Source organism: Parasteatoda tepidariorum, chromosome X1 (assembly GCF_043381705.1).
Source record: "Parasteatoda tepidariorum isolate YZ-2023 chromosome X1, CAS_Ptep_4.0, whole genome shotgun sequence".
NCBI classification, from domain to species: Eukaryota; Metazoa; Arthropoda; class Arachnida; order Araneae; family Theridiidae; genus Parasteatoda; species Parasteatoda tepidariorum.
The window spans coordinates 84,202,584-84,219,215 of NC_092214.1; the positions used below are offsets into that span (position 1 = coordinate 84,202,584).

General features: G+C 28.2%; 1 protein-coding gene across 1 annotated transcript in view; it reads right to left on the reverse strand.

Annotated features, from left to right (window-relative positions):
- Positions 1–16,415, reverse strand: part of LOC107437473 (MAM and LDL-receptor class A domain-containing protein 1) — a 67,707-nt gene extending 51,292 nt beyond the window's left edge. The window contains exons 1-4 of the mRNA XM_016049487.3: positions 16,293–16,415; positions 5,941–6,276; positions 5,816–5,849; positions 173–349 (exon numbers count right to left, since the gene is read on the reverse strand). Of these exons, the coding sequence (XP_015904973.1) occupies positions 173–349; positions 5,816–5,849; positions 5,941–6,096 (367 nt within the window). The 5' untranslated portion in view covers positions 6,097–6,276; positions 16,293–16,415. The remainder of the gene's footprint in view (positions 1–172; positions 350–5,815; positions 5,850–5,940; positions 6,277–16,292) is intronic.
- Between the last annotated feature and the right edge of the window lie 217 nt (positions 16,416–16,632).

Below are 16,632 nucleotides of genomic sequence, written 5' to 3' on the forward strand. Positions count from 1 at the left end.
TAAAAAGCAACCAACATTTGGGCTATTCTAGACAACCAAAATTTTTGATGCAGACTGCCGCTACTTGATGTTAAAGGTCATATACTATCTACAAGCAAAAACATGCTAAATTCATTCTTACTAGCATTTTATAGAATTATTCATTTATGAGAATGAAGATTTTAACACTAACCTTGTCTGTCAGAGGTTGTATGATCAGCTCGTGGCCCTCCAATCCAAGCTGACAGTTCTCCCATTCCTAATCGCCATCGACTTCGAATAGTGGTGACTGCAGGTATGAGCCAAGTACACATGTCTAAATTTGGTCCTCCAACTCCAAAGTCACAAGGATCAGGAGGTTCTTCAGGCACTGTAATACGTTCGAAACGAAGTTCTTGCACATTTTGTACCAGAGAAGAACACATTACCTTACCCACCCAATCAAGGGTGGTCATAGAGCCAAGAACTTTAGTTGTGAACCGAGTGCTGCAGCACTCCCAGCGATCACACCCTGAGAAATTATTAACTCTTCAATCACGCCGAAATTAAGGATGTTAGTAGTTAAGATAAAGGGTGCTTCCCAGTCTGTATTGCGGCTCCAGAAGGAAATGTGCAACCAATATCCGTCAAAACTGAGTGAAATAAGATGCTTTACTTAGAAAAATGGAGATCAGCATAAATCTCCTTTTTTGATTTCCTACTACATCTCTAAAACAATTAGGCTAAAAATGGTTTTTTTGCGCGGATAAAAAAGGTGTTAGTAAAATGAAAGCTGAGAGTGCATGCAGTGCATATTAGAACCAAAACTTTGAAAGAAATAAAATTTTAGGCGAAAATTTGACTCTCTTTTTTTTTTTTTTTTTTTTTTTTTTTTTTTTTNTTTTTTTTTTTTTTTTTGTGAAGTTACTGTGTATGTAATCAGAATAATTTGATAATAAAAAGGGTAAATATGGGAAGAGTAGCAATAAAATTCAAAGAGGATAGGGTATACTTTAAAGACTTAAATTTTTTTTTTTTTAAAAGTGGAATGAAGCCCAAATGAACGTCTAGAAATGGACAGACTTTAGTTTATGTAAACAAAAATATTTCGGTTCTATAAACAAAAATCTTTCTCAGTATCTAAACTTCAAATGATGGTAGAGAAGTAAAGCGACAAACACGTGCAAAGTGGTTTAACCAGTAGAGAAAGAGAAACAATTTTTCAGAAGATAATAATAAAAAGAAGGTGAAGGCGGGAACCCTAGGATGCAACAAATTAAATTAGAATAGACTTCCAATTGCTGGTAACCTAAAAAGATCGTTAAGTAAATTATTAAAACTTTTCAATGTATAGAATGACTCCCAAAAATAAAGTTCGGTAGATGGAGAGTACTCTCCAATGATTTAAGCTGAAGAAAACTGAAACCTTAAATTAGAATTCTTTAATTCTCATTGGCTTCGCAGTCAGGAGCGGTTAGCGCTCCTGACTGCGAAGCCAATGACCGCGGGTTCGATTCCCGCTCTGGGCATGGGTGTTTCTCTCTCTTGTGTTGTCCTCTGTTGTGTGTGATGTGGTCCACCCTGTGAACGGGTTTGTGGCAGTGTGGCATGGGCAATGTTACTCGCCTCCGTGACTCTGGTTCACAGGTGCCCACTGAGTAACGCGAAATGAATAACACTTCTGGCATCTTCTAAGGCGAAACGAATAAAGTTCAGTGCCTGCAATTCAAAAAAAGAGAAGAAAAAAAAAAGAATTCTAAGCTATGTGAAGCGAGGGATGATCAGTTAATGTTCTGAGTTTTTGACGGCAGATTTGATTTTATTCAACTCTCTCTCACACACACATTAACGCTTGCATCTTTAGGTAATATTCTATCTAGACCTTCATCAATTAATTTTTGATATTCCTCTGGATATTTCACTTTGTCTAAAACTACAACTTGACCTCTTTGTCTGTTAAGTAATAACAATTTCCGAGTTAGATTTCAAAGATTATAATTTAGAAAGAGCAATATTGTCAATATTTTTGGTTGAAGGTCTAAAATTCAAATTAACAGTATTAGCAATAAAATTTGAAGTTTATTCTTATTGAGGGGAACTGAGAACACTGAATTTAAAATCTCTCTCAATGGGAGCAATCAACTTGAGTATTAAGGATCGGGAGGGTGCCGTTTAAACTTCGGTAATTATTCCGAATCATCTGAAGTATTTTCTTACACCTACAAATTAACACTGTGCTATGTTTTACGCATTATCTAAAGCTCATAAAGCTGATACTTCTTTTAGACTTATTGTTTCTTGTATGGCACCGCTTCCTGTTAATTAACTAAGCATTTTGTTTTAATTTTGTCCTCATTTTCTAGTATGAATTAATTTACTGTCAGAAACTCGTATGATTTTGTTAATGAGCTTCATACGTTCAAATCTAATGAAAACGGTCTCTTTTGATGTAAAATCCATATTCACTAACGTTGCCGTTAATGCCTTAATTGCCTTATAAAGATATTACAAGTTCCACTTTAGCCAAGTTTAAATTTATGAACTAGTGAATCTTATTCGCATTTGTTTTGAACAGTCCATCTTCACTTTTAATGATAAATTGTATCAAATGATTGATGACTTAGCTATGGGTAATTCTCTCAGCCCCTTCTTAAGTGACCTGTATATGAACTACTTTGAAGTGAAACTATTTGATTTATTAAAGTTCCCTTTTTATAAGCGATATGTCGACGATTGTTTCACATTGATGGAAAATTCTGACATTAATCATGTTCTCAATATTATGAATTCTATAGATCTTTTCATAAAATTCAAATTTGAACAGGAAAATAAGTGTTTACTTTTCTTAGACGTTTATTACTTGTAAGAAATGTTTTTTTTTTTTTCAAATTTTTTTTTATTTTTTTTTTATTTATTTATTTATAAATAACCTTCGTTGAGCAGCCCCCCCAATTTTTTGGGTGTACGACTACTAATGTTCAACTCCATAGCCTTGTAATTTTAAACCCAATCCAGAAGACAATGGATCAAGTATTTGGAGAAATTTGTAATTTGTCTTCGTGAAGGACTTTTTGATGGGACTAACCCGCATTTACGTTACATGGAGAGGAAGACCACGAGAACCTCCCACGGTTGGCCTGACGGCAAGGGGACTCTAACCCAGGATCCGTCTACCACTGAGGATATTTCATGTCAGCACTGTGTTTGGTGCGAGCCGGATGCGGAATTCGTATCGACCTGCCATCGCCGGGACCGAACCTCGGTTCACCTCATTGGGAGGCGAACGCTCTATCCCCTGAGCCATCGCGGCTCTGTAATGGATGGTTGACCATGCAAAGCTAAGAGCAGAAGCGTCGTAAAACCTTCGGGTTACTACATCCTACTGCTTTTTATGCTTTAACTTGGAAAAATGCACCATCCAATATTATTATACTTGTAGTCTTTGCAATTTAACGCATTCTTCCAACCCAACTTCCAGCGAAACAAACAACAAATGAATTAGGAAGATTCCCCAAACTTGCTATAATGCTGCCCAAAAAATAACAAACGGCACTATTTTACCCAAATACAGCTAAATAAGGGATAGCACTCAAAAAATGGCTAAGCTTACATTTCTTTTATGCTGTGATATTAATTTTGTAAAATTTCTTTTAGGCTCACGACCTGATAGAATTTACAAATTACAAGAAACTCTTATGAATGGTAAAACTAAGCGAAAATTTAAACAAAAATCATATTAATAAAATTTCCTGGAATATTAAGCCTGTTCACACATCGCCTCGTAAGCATTACATAAACGGATAGATACACCGAAAGTTTTCTGAATTTTTTCTGGTTTTAGGAAACATTTATTGTTTACATTCAGTCAACCATCCATTGCGATATATTTCTCCTCAATGTTTACCAGAAACCACCCTAAATTACTCCTCTAAGGAAACCACCTGCGATTTCACCCCCCCCCCTCAAAACTTTCATCCTATCCCGCTAACCAAAAATTACGCTCACTTGTTTACCGCACTTCGAAAATTTGTTGAAATATTTATCTTCTCAATGAAGAGGTCTTTAAGCTATCGTTGCAGACCGCGGTTCTTCTACTATTATTGATTCCATCTTCAGAAAATTAATCTCGCAATCTTACCAAACTCTTGAGTTCAAACTTTAAAAATTTGATTGCTATTACCCGAAAATCAGTCCCCAAATTGCAAAACTTTTGAATTTTTTTCCCCTGTAAATAAATTCAATTTCAACAGCCTTAAAGACCCTATTACTGATAATAACAGCTAAAGTATTTATCAAATTTTGAGTCAATGTGGTTTAGCGTATATTAGAAAAACTAAACGTACCCTTAAGATTCGACTTGAAGAACACAAAAGATATGTCAAATATTAGGATATTAACCGATCTTCCGTCGCTCTACATAGTTGGAATTCTAATTATAGGTTTAAGTTTCTTCTTCTGCTATAATCAATCAACAATGCTCTTCATCTACCGAACTTGATTTTTTGGAGTTATTCCATGTTTTGAAAATTCTAATTATTTATTTAATGATCTTTCTGATATCCCACCGTTTTCCAATAAGTGGAAGTCTATTTTAATTTAATCTATAGCACTGTGAGGTTCCCGCCAAAACTTCTCACACCAGCTTCTTATCTTTACCATCATTTGGTGTCTCGACACTGAAGTAGGTTCTTGTTTATAAAATCGTAATTATAGTATGTCCAATTTTTTACAGTCATTTGTGTTATATTCACACTTTATTCCTTTTTTTAATTATTTATTTTGTTTCAGTAGTAATAAGAGTATTAGTAAATATTTCATTGTTTTTATTATTAAGAACAGACAATATAATATACATCAATAAGAATTTATATTAACTACAAACTAGTTTATGAAAAGTTAATTAGGTTTTTTTCTTCGTATTTTACTGTCAATAAATTTGCAATCAATAAATGAAGAAAATAAAAAAATTGAAATTATTCAGATTCACGCATGCTAATGAAGTATATAGTTATGATTACATGTTTATTAAAGATAAAGATTTTTTTACATATAATTATTTCATATTTTTTTTATTGTTGTCTTAATACAAATTGGAATCTCTTTATTATTATCTTTCATTGTCTTAATAATTCATTATTTTTGTAATCACAAACTCTTCAATGAATTCATTTGAGGATTTAATTTATAATTTTTTGAAGTCCGCAAATTATTTGAATGTTCGAAAATATTTTTCTCTTTTTATAATTTCCTTGATAATTTTAAGTTGAAAACAACAATTTTCAACAGTGGAGCTCTGAAAGTAAAAATAAAAGGAAATATAATGATAAACTACCCTTTCAAAACTGTTCAAGACAGCATTTTGGGTGAAGATTTTCACATAGGCGATGAAATGTTTATGTGCGCTCTATCATTAAATGTAAAACATAAGGTATTATTATTTAATACAATATCTTTTTAAAAAGTTACAATACATCACATTTTACTTGTAATTAATTGAGTCTATATCCATAAATTAACGGGATGTTATTATTTCGTGTAATTAATTAATTCAAAGAATTTATCCTTTTTAATCATTTAAAATCGAGTCATTTAAAAAGTATAAAGAATGTAAAAACAATTTATTTTTCAAAGTTTAATGTACGTCTGATTTTGTTAAAATTATTGAATAACTTTTATTCTAATCTGCAAACTCAATTCTAAAATTGTCAGAAATGAGCTAAGCAGACAATACAATGGTTTTTAAAAATTAGTTTTAGATAAAAATAAAATTGAGTTAAATGATAAAAAAATTAATCATGATAGCTGTAAATGGTATTAAAATTAGTTATAATAGCTATAAGAGGCAACCATCACCTACCATCTGCATCAAATTCTTGTCTCTTTATTCTAGTCTGTAATAAAAAGAGATATATTCATATTTTTGGTAAAAACCGAATGTCTAATTTTATAAAAGGAAATGTACAATAGAAAATGTTTCATTACCAATAAATGTTGAATAGGTAAAACTGCAGATTTTTCCTGAATAGCATATTTTTGGTACGTTGAAGGAATCATTGTTAAATTGTGTATTAAAACTCCATCTACAAAACTTAGAATAAAAAATATACCAGCTGTTGATAGTATCTTACTAATCAGCATATCCTTAGGGTTATTAATGTATTGGAGTAAATATTTTAAATATTGAAATATTTTGACGAAATCAAGGTATCAAGAAATATTTAGTATTGATAAATATTTCTTTATTGCATGCTTTTAAAAGTTTACTATTTCCTGAAAATAGTTTTCGTGTAGAAAGGTTCCAAAACCATCAAATCGTACCTAAAGGAGAAAAAAAAACATTTAGCAACAAATGTCAATGTAATGAGAAACATATTAATCTAGTAACCTAATTAAATATTAAAATAAGTTGGAACAATGAATAAAAATGAATAATAAATAGAATTATATTTTTTTTTGGAATTTTATAAAGATATTTAAAAGGTCTGGAAAAAAAAACGAAAATTTTTTATTTGAAATCAAAGCAGATGAATTTGCTTTTTCATTTTCTTGAGAACAGTCGTCTTACATCAAGAGTGATTAGTAATGATAGAATATCAACCATGTTCAAAAATGAAAGAACCTCAGTAGTGTTTAGAAATAAGAGAATGTTATAAGCATTCAAATGTGAGAGATATATCAACAGTGTTGGAAGAGATGGGATACTATTGTCACTCAAAAATTATGGAATATTAAGATACCTCAAATCTGAGAGAATATCAAGATTACAGAAACGAGAGAATATACCCAACAGTGTTCAGAAATTAAGAAATGCATATAAACAGTGTTTAGAGAGAAGAGAATATCTATAATGTGTAGAAAAGAGAGACTAGCAATGTTCGAAATGACAAAGACGGAGAACTTCATTTAAAAATATTCAGTTGCTCTTGTCTTTACTATCGTTCTCAGTATTGATAGAATATCAACGGTTTCCAGAAATGAATGAATCACATCAGTGTTTAGATATGAAAGAATGGCGTTAGTGTTTAGAAATGAGAAAATGTTATCAGTACTCAGAAATGAGAGAATATCAACATTTTTAAAAAACTATGGGATATAAATATCATTGAAAATTAAAAAATAAAAGATCGCTCATAATGGAAAGAATATAGAGGTTACATATGTGTTGTTATGTATTATTTCAGTACATATTAAATAAATGAGCAGGATCTAGCATCTCGCAAACACATTTAATAACAACTTAGCGAGATACACAAACACAAACTGAAACTAAACATAAATGTAAACTGAAACTAAAACTAAACAGTTAACACACAGTTACAGTTAATCTGGCTGATGCCACAACATAAATAAAACAGTGTTCAGAAATGGGGGAAGCTCAATAGTGTTTAAAATATATAAAATTAGTAACAATACCCAGAAAAGCGAGAATACCAACTAAGTTCAAAAATAATAGGACAACGGAGTACTTCGTTTAAATAATCCCTTGTTGTCTTTTTTTCTGTAGTTCACGAGCGTCTTGGCAATCCTAACTTGAAGCATATTGTCTTCCTAACTAATTACTGCTTAACAATAAATTAAGTACGTATTTGCAATTCGCATTTAGTTTGATGCTGTGTTTAGCTATGTTTTATATTCTTAACGTTTCTATTTAATCGATGATCGCATATTGTCGAAAATCTTTTATACAATATTGATAAATTTTTACTTAAGTGCTCCTTTAAAAAATCTAAAAAAAAAAAAAAAAATTTTTTAATACATTAATATTTCCTTATTTTCAAAAGTGATTAGGCAATATCAATCAAAGAGTTTTATTGTTGAGTTGTATAACTATTTCATAAAAATTAAGCATTTTTTTAAATATTTTATTTTTTTAGTACAATAAAAGAAACAATATAAATTCCCACATTATTACTACAATAAGTTGCAGTATTTGATATATTCTATTCGAAAATAAGTATTATAACCTGTCCTTGCTTATATACAAATACATAATTATGAATTGATTATCAAAGTGATCTTATAACTAATATACTCATTAAATAATTGATTTTACCTAGGTTGCGTGTTTCTTGTTCATAAACACTAATTAAAAAATTACTCAATCTCTTTCAGAAATGCCAGAGAAGTAATTAAAAAAGTTTTGAAACGTGCATCTATAGGTAATTTTAATATTTTTAAAATTATTATTTCTAAATTTTTAAATTTATTATTATAAGACAAAATAGCAGTACGTAAGATTTTGTAAATGCTTTAGATAGAATATAGTAAAAATTCTGTTTTATATGCAATATAGAACTATATCGTAAAAATTCTACTTTGCCGACAATCGCACATCATTAGAAACCTTTTACATAATGTATATAAAATTTTCACGAAAGTAGAAATTTGAAAAATAATTTTAAAAAATCTCGATTCAAGCAATATTTTTATTTTTAAAGTAGATTAGTTAATATTCATCCAAGAGTTTTATTGTTTAGTTGAAAAACTTGTACGCAAATATTTCGGTGTGAATCAATGGATAGCTTTATTTAAAAGACAAGTGCAGCAGCATGTGAAGTTTTGTAAATATTTTTAAGATAATATGATAATTAAGGAAACAATATTGTGAAAATTCTATTTTATCGACGATCACGCATCATCGACAACCTTTTATATAATTTTTATAACATTTTTACTAAAATAAAAATTAAAAAAAAAGCGCTTAAGTACTTTCATTTTTAAAATAGATTAGCTAATATTTATCCAAGAGTTTGATTGTTTAGTTGCATAACTTTTGAGCAAATATTTTGACGCGTTTCAATGGATTACTTCATTTAAAAGACAAGTGTAACAGTATGTAAAGTTTTGCAAATATTTATAAAATAATATGATAATTAAAGAAACAATATTGCGAAAATTCTATTTTATCGACGATCGCGCGTCCTCGAAAACCTTTTATATAATTTTTATAACATTTTCACTAAAATAAAAATCTAAAAAAAAAAAGCGCTTAAGTACTTTCATTTTTAAAATAGATTAGCTAATTTTTATCCAAGAGTTTGATTATTTAGTTGCACAGCTTTTGAGCAAATATTTTGACACGTATTAATGGATTACTTTATTTAAAAGACAAGTGTAACAGTATGTAAAGTTTTGCAAATATTTATAAGATAATATAATAATTAAAGAAACAATATTGTGAAAATTCTATTATAACGAAGATCGCGCATCATCGAAAACCTTTCATATAATCTTTATAACATTTTCACCAAAATAAAAATTTTAAAAATAAAGAAATCTTAATAAAAGTGATATTTTTAAAATAGATTAGCTAATATTCATCCAAGACTTTTATTGTTTAGCTTAATAACTTTTTCACAAATATTTTAATGCGCAGAAGTATGTAAATTTTTTCAAATATTTTACATAGTGATTTCATAATTAAAGAAATAGTCTAGTGAAAACGAAGTGATGTTTCCTCAAATAGTTAGAGCGAGAAGTCTCGCTGTTAGAGAGATTCTCCAATTGATTATCGTAACTGTTTAAAAATTTATACAGGGTGAACTGCCTTTGTAATCAGCTTGACATGAAAACGCGGTTGTATTCATATTTAATCGATGCAACTGAATATGAAGCAAAGCTATTTCAGCTCCATATTTCCGTATACTGAAGTTAAGCACTAGCAAATAAAAAGAATATCATTACAAAACTAAGATTTTTGCTTTATAGTATTGAAAGTACAGATTTGACATTAGATGATGGTTTTATTTAATAACAAATTATATTGTTTAGAAATCCTTGTAGATCATAAAGTTTCTAATAATGTCAGAAATCTATTTGTTTAAATGAACTAAACTGGATGTAATGACCTATTAATATGCACAGAATTTACATTTTTAGACTTTAAAAAGAAAAAAAATTAGAAAATTTTATTTCCCTTACATAGCTTTATATATTTTTATGAGGTCATATATTTTTTTGTAATAAAATTTATAATTTGAGACATTAATTGTCGGAGGAATATTCTAAAACACCTCAAGGAAAAAATATTTTTTTATAATTTGATATGATAAAGGTCAATTTGTGTTTTTCAAATTTATGACTCTTTATTAAAACGCTTTTTTTATCTCAGTTTTTCCAGAAAAATAATATCTTCTTCACCTCAAAATAATTGAATATATTTAACCAAAATAACAATGATAACATTAACTTTGAATTTCGTCAACAATCTTGCGTAATTTGTATGATTTTGAAAGTTGCTATTTTTTATGTAATTATTAGACAGAACAAAGAGATAAGAATATTTTAGTTATTTCTTATTATATATTGTAAGAGTCTAGTTTGTAATGCCAAAACGCAACCTGATTCAATGGTTTTAAATTTCGTATCAACCTCTAAGAAGGTTCATAAATCTTTTTGTAAAATACTTTACAAATATACTTCCAATCTCAGATTTAAAGCTTCTGATATACAGTGCACAGAAAAATAAATTAATCCCCTGAATAATTTTTGTCCTAATTATCGAATCTTCTCGTACTGGAACTCAATCTTAATGGTTCAAGAAGTGACCTCAAATATGCTGATTAATTAGTGCAGACGATAATTTAAGTTACGAAATCAGACCCAAAAATGCACCTTCTCTGAACAAACATATATTTTTCGACAGATTTAGATTCATTACCCTCAATATATAGAAGATAGTCGTAATCTGGAAAGTATGGTTCCAAATAGTGTGGTCAGCACAGCGTATCAGGACAGTTTTTTGTTAATTTTACTTTTGCGTATTTCTCCATATCTCAAGAATTTGAATGCGAATCGAAACATTTTTGCACACAATTGTAAAATTCGTTTAGTCGCCGATAATTCGGTGTGAAAATTTTTTTTTAATAATTACTTATTGTTGTTTTATTTTGAATTGCAAAGTCTATAAATTTTTACATCATTTTAAAGAATGCTATTTTATGAGACAAATTACTAAATTTGAACGAAATTGGTGAAATAGCACTAGAGAAATCAAATTTTAAAGACGTCGTGTACTTAAAATTTGATTTTTCAGAATTTTTCGACAGATTTCTTTCAAATTTAATATTTTACATTTTACAATTATGCTTGCGGCAGACCGTTTTATATTTCTATCGGTAATTTCATAGTTATCTAAATATCACTTAATGTGTTCTAACATTTGTTTTTTAGCTGTTTTAAAATCATAATCAAAATCATCATAAATTGTTTTTAAAAAATTAAAGAAAATGCAGACAGAAACATTTAAATATGTTTTTTTTTAATTATAATAAGTTTTAACATTTATGCAAATAGAAAACTATTATATATTTTTAATCGGGAATTTCAGTTTTTTCAAAATAAAATATTACTTAATGTATACTTGCATTCGTTTTGCCATCATTATGGATATCATAAAATTTTAGAAAAAAAAATTAACAAAAATAAATATTCGAAAAATAAAGGAAGTTTCAAAATTACAATAAGTTTTAACATAATAGCCAAATGCGTTCACAAAACAATTTGATTTTAATATAAATTTTAAAAATCGATTAGAAATGAAATGAATGAAAATGTAGAATGAAAATTGTCTACTTTTTACTGTTTTAAAAGACTTGTAACCCTTTTAAAATGAGGTATTTTAGTAAATTGAGATATTAAAGAAAATTGATGAATGCTTTTTTTTAAAGATATTGATTTTTATTAAGTTAGTTGTCTCTTAAATTATGCATACGTTTATTGAAATGAATGAGAAAATGTTTACCGTCGTTTGCTAATATGATAGATATGCAATTTATTATTAAACATTCTAAAACTATCAGTTATTTTATATAATTGTTAGTAACGAATAGCCACATATAAAACACTGCAACCGAAAATTATTTTAATAACTACATAAACGTATAAAACTGTGTTTCGAGTCCTAAATATAGTATATTATTCTGCCTTATTTGAACAGTGTAGTGGTTCAATTCCACTTTTTTTAAAACGAAATACAAAACAATGGTGTTGGACTTAACTTTCATACAAGTCATCTTATTTTGTTACTGGTACACCTCCAGCTTATTAACAGCTTATTACTGCTGCGAAACAGGGAACCGAAACAGGATAGGAAAAATAATTCAATTATTAGACATTAAAGCATTAAAGGAGCTAGCCCGCTATTCAAATAAGGCCGCCGTTTATTAAAACTATGAATGAAATAGAAAAGTTAAAATAAATTCTAAAATTTAATGTTATACTTACTGATACAGCAGCGTTCAGACATACTATGGAACATCCTAGTCGTCAATCAAAAAGGTAAATGAAAGCGTAATGCTTATTAAATGCAATAGGATCTAAATGCTGCCATTACAATCTAAGTAATCATGCTTGATTTGACAGAAACCACGGAAAATAATTGAATATGCTATTTGTTAATAGAAAATTTGGTCTTTTGCAAAATATATTGCTCTATGCATGAAGAGACACGATTAAAATGTGCTTCGAGTCGCAGAATGGAGCTAATTGAATATTCTGGACTTATGAGCCTGTAGGTCAGTATTATTTATGTAGAACAAGTACTTTATACGTGTGTTAAATATAGCATTTCCACTTAAATAGTAATTGATATCTTTTACGGATATTTGTTTCATAAAATTTTTAAATAGGAAATTTTAATTAAACTATTCATTTTTAGAAAGCATTAGATTTTGCCAAATTGTTATTTAAAACTAAAATATCGAAAAATGAAAATCCCATATTTAAAAAACAATTTAATTAATGTTTCATTGTGATGTTTTTTATTAAAATTATCAATTGCTAAGTATTTAAACTTAATAAATTCTGTTTTTCTTTTATACCATTTTTCTGATATTGAACACGAGTAACGAGTTTGAAAGAGACATGCATAAAATGTATACTTCTTAGTTATTTAATTTTTTAAGATGTCGAATCAAGATTGAAAATTCAAAAAATTGTTATTGAAAAATATCTATGTTCTAAAGTTTTCATTCTACACTCACAAAAAAAAGTGGTGCAGTAGAAAATTTATTACAATACTATTGAATCTCTCAATATACAATTTTGTGGCAATTTTAATAGAGGATGTAAATTTAACCCTATGTCCAACCAATTTAAACCAAAGAGTTGTGTAATTATAAGGACTAACTTGTACTATGATTCAACTTGTTAACATACTGCTTAAATAAATTTACACGTTATTAATTAAACAAGATCAAAAAATTTTAAAAATGCAGGAAATTTATAAAAGTTTATCAAAAGCATTCAATACGTAGACAACTTTAGCCTACTGATTTTCACCTTATCTATGAACCATCATGTGAGCTAACCATTAAGGTTCAACCGAGATTCGAAGGCTATAAATTGTTTAACTTTCAAAAGTCAAATCTATTCACTCGAAAAGTTATACTTCACTCAATGACACAGCAAATGCAAGAATTTTTTGATTAAAATATAAGCCTGTTTTTTTTATCAGTAGAGGTACAATAATTTTAAGCATTTTTAATGAATTACCAGAAACTAAATAATGTTCTAGTCGTATCTTTATAATTTTATATGTAATTTTCTCAAAAATAAAAGTAAACATTACAAGCATTTTCTAATCTGCGATCGAAAAAAAAGTTTATAAAAGTATTTTGAATTTACATTTAATTAAACACCAAAAGATTTCAGATGCAAGAAAACAGAAAATATAAACGAAATCAGAGTTTATTATATTTAAATAGATAATAGATTTTAATGGATATTTAACGAAGTAACCCAGATAAATTTCTACAATTTCAGTTTCTCATGCATTTTGTGTTTAAGGTCGCTAATCAGAATTTCCGTAAACGTTATTTTCACTGTGATAGTAAATAATCCATAAATCATAAGACTACTAAGGGTAAAAAAAGTATGGCCAAAACTACCAGGTGGTAAAATTTACCGTGTTTTTGGCTTTATGAGAATACCAAGAATGTTTTAAATCCATCGTTGCAAAGATATATTTCAGAAATGTAAATGCATGTTTCAATTAATGATCGGAGAGAGTATTAAGAAATAAACAAAAATGCATCGAAAACTTTTAATTTATTTTGTACTTTACATAACTAATGGATATAAAAAATGAATTTCATAATTCAATTGGTCATTCCTACTAAGCAAGAACTATGAATAATAGAACTATTCCAGAAACCAAAAAGAGAATACTTATCAAAGGTAGAAATATTTTTCCCCATTTATCAGACCTCAGTTGATTGGTTTAGGTTTAACCTTTGATGGTAACCGTTACCACAATGTATGACCATTTCAATTATAAAGTAGTACAAATGATTGGTTTGACCATTTATTAGCAAGTCGGAAGTGCTAAAAAATAATAACTCAACTATAAAAATAGCTATAGTTTGGTCACTATTATTTGTTTCTTGTAATTATTCGTCACGAATTCAATGTTTCGTACAAAATAATCAATATTAAAAAGTATGATTTTAAAATGTATCCGTAATTGTAAAAAAAAGCGTTATGAAGATTAAAACTGAAGCTTACTATCTTCAGTTTGTATAAAAGAACTATTTTAACTGCTTCAAAAGTGTCCGATATATTTTTCTATGTTGTTCTATGATTTATTTGATACTCATTATTTGACTGTAAGATCCATACAGAAATAGAACCAGATAAAAATAATACATCTTTATTACAATTATAAATTGACCACGAAATTAAACAAAGACATGTAAATACAACATTTAATTACACTATTAACTGAAAATACTTTTGATTAGTAAAAGCGGGATTTAAAGTATTTGTTTCAGTCATTTGATACGGCTTTATGATACAATCAAACGTCATGCAAATTAGCTTAATTTAAGGACAACTGAGCCTCTTACTAATGTTATGAAGAAGTATGTTTTGGACATTGTTTTTCATTTTTTTAGTCCCACTTGTCATAATATCTTTTATTTGTTTGATTTCATCAAATAATTATACATTTCCCACAGTATAAGGTTTTAAAAGTTCTTGTACTCCTTGTGGAGTTGTCCTCTTTTGTTCCTGAGATATTTATTCACATATATTCCTTACAATGAAAACTCTGATTTATTTTTTTGTAAAATTATGTTTTAATTATGCTATGTTTAACTATGCTACGGTAATATTATATTTTAATTATGCACATGCTGAATTACAAAACCAGTTTTCTAAAATATGCTCTGGCATTACAAAAAAACGCACTCCCTCTTGATAATTTTATAAGTAGAATTTACTGTTTGTCGCAAATATGTCACGTGATTAATATTCTCAATATTGAACATTGAAAGAGATAGTATTTTTAATTCTCATGCACGTAGATCGTATCTAACTAATTGTCTGAAGTTGTAAATATTTTCTTGCAGTACCAAATTGCGATACACAAAACTAAAAGAAGATACACAAAATAGCCTTCATCAAAGTATAAAATTTTGCGATAAGCATAGAAACTTTCCCTATTTTTTTTTTCATTTTTTATTCTGAAATTTTATATACTTTGAACAATTACAAAGAATTTGTATTTTCTCAGACTTACATTTTTAAAAACAAAATAACATATTAAATTGTTCAAACTTTATTTGAATACTTTTCAAAGATTTCAAATTGGATTTTTTATTTGGAAGCTTGTAACGATAAGAATTTTACCAATAAATTATTTTACAAAATTTACCCAATATGTGAATTAACTTTATAAATCTGAATTATATTATGTAAAAAGTTTAAATGTATAAGACAAACAGTAAGAATTATGTTTTTCACGTGATTGCACTGTAATTCAAAGTTGTAGGCAATTTAACCCTTTCTCTCCATGATCCTTTTAGCAGTAATATTGTTGGTAGGTTGAAGTTTGATGAGATAAGAAACAAAAATGGTGTGCTAGTCACTGCTTTCAAAATATAAATTAGTTCAAAGTAGTGAGAAGGTTATTGACATTAATATTTTGTTTTCACTTTAAGTAAAAAATATAATCCTTTAGTTGTGATAAACTATAATGTTGCAATAATCTAAATGAGGTGAATGCCATTTATGTTCTATATCCTTTATTTCTCTTATCATTAAATATTTCTTGTCTATAGTCTTAAAAAAGTAATAATTTAGTCATTTTAATAAAATTACAATAAAAAATTATCTTAGAAAAAAGTTACGGAAAGCAAGGATTATATAACCGGCTTTTATAACATTTTATCTGTGTTCTAAGAAATTCATTTTAAATAACTAAAAAATCATTAAACAAATTTTTTTATCATAAAAAATTACTTATTTTTAGTTTATGAGAAATAAATACATTAGGGAGAAATATTTAAATCTAGTTTTTGAAAGAAAAAAAATGTCTTAAACTTGGAACTTACCTAAATCATGATAACATGTGAAAATTTTCTGGAAACTATTTAGAGTGGATCCAGGAAAAGGGCCAATCTTGCATCTGTTACCATAGCAACAAGTCATGGACTGTTGAAGCGCAATCGTGGAGGTGTGCCCGCGAATGATATTGCGCGTGCATGATCTGAATCCCAGTTTTTATGAATTATCGGCATTTACAGGAGGAGAATAAATGCTGTTACAATTGGACGAGCATATTATAGACTTTTCCCTTCTTTATTCGAAAAGGTCTAGTAAATGCCGATTAAAATTTCGTGACTAAAAGGTGATCTTATTTCAAGAACAGGAAATAAACTCATTGATACATTT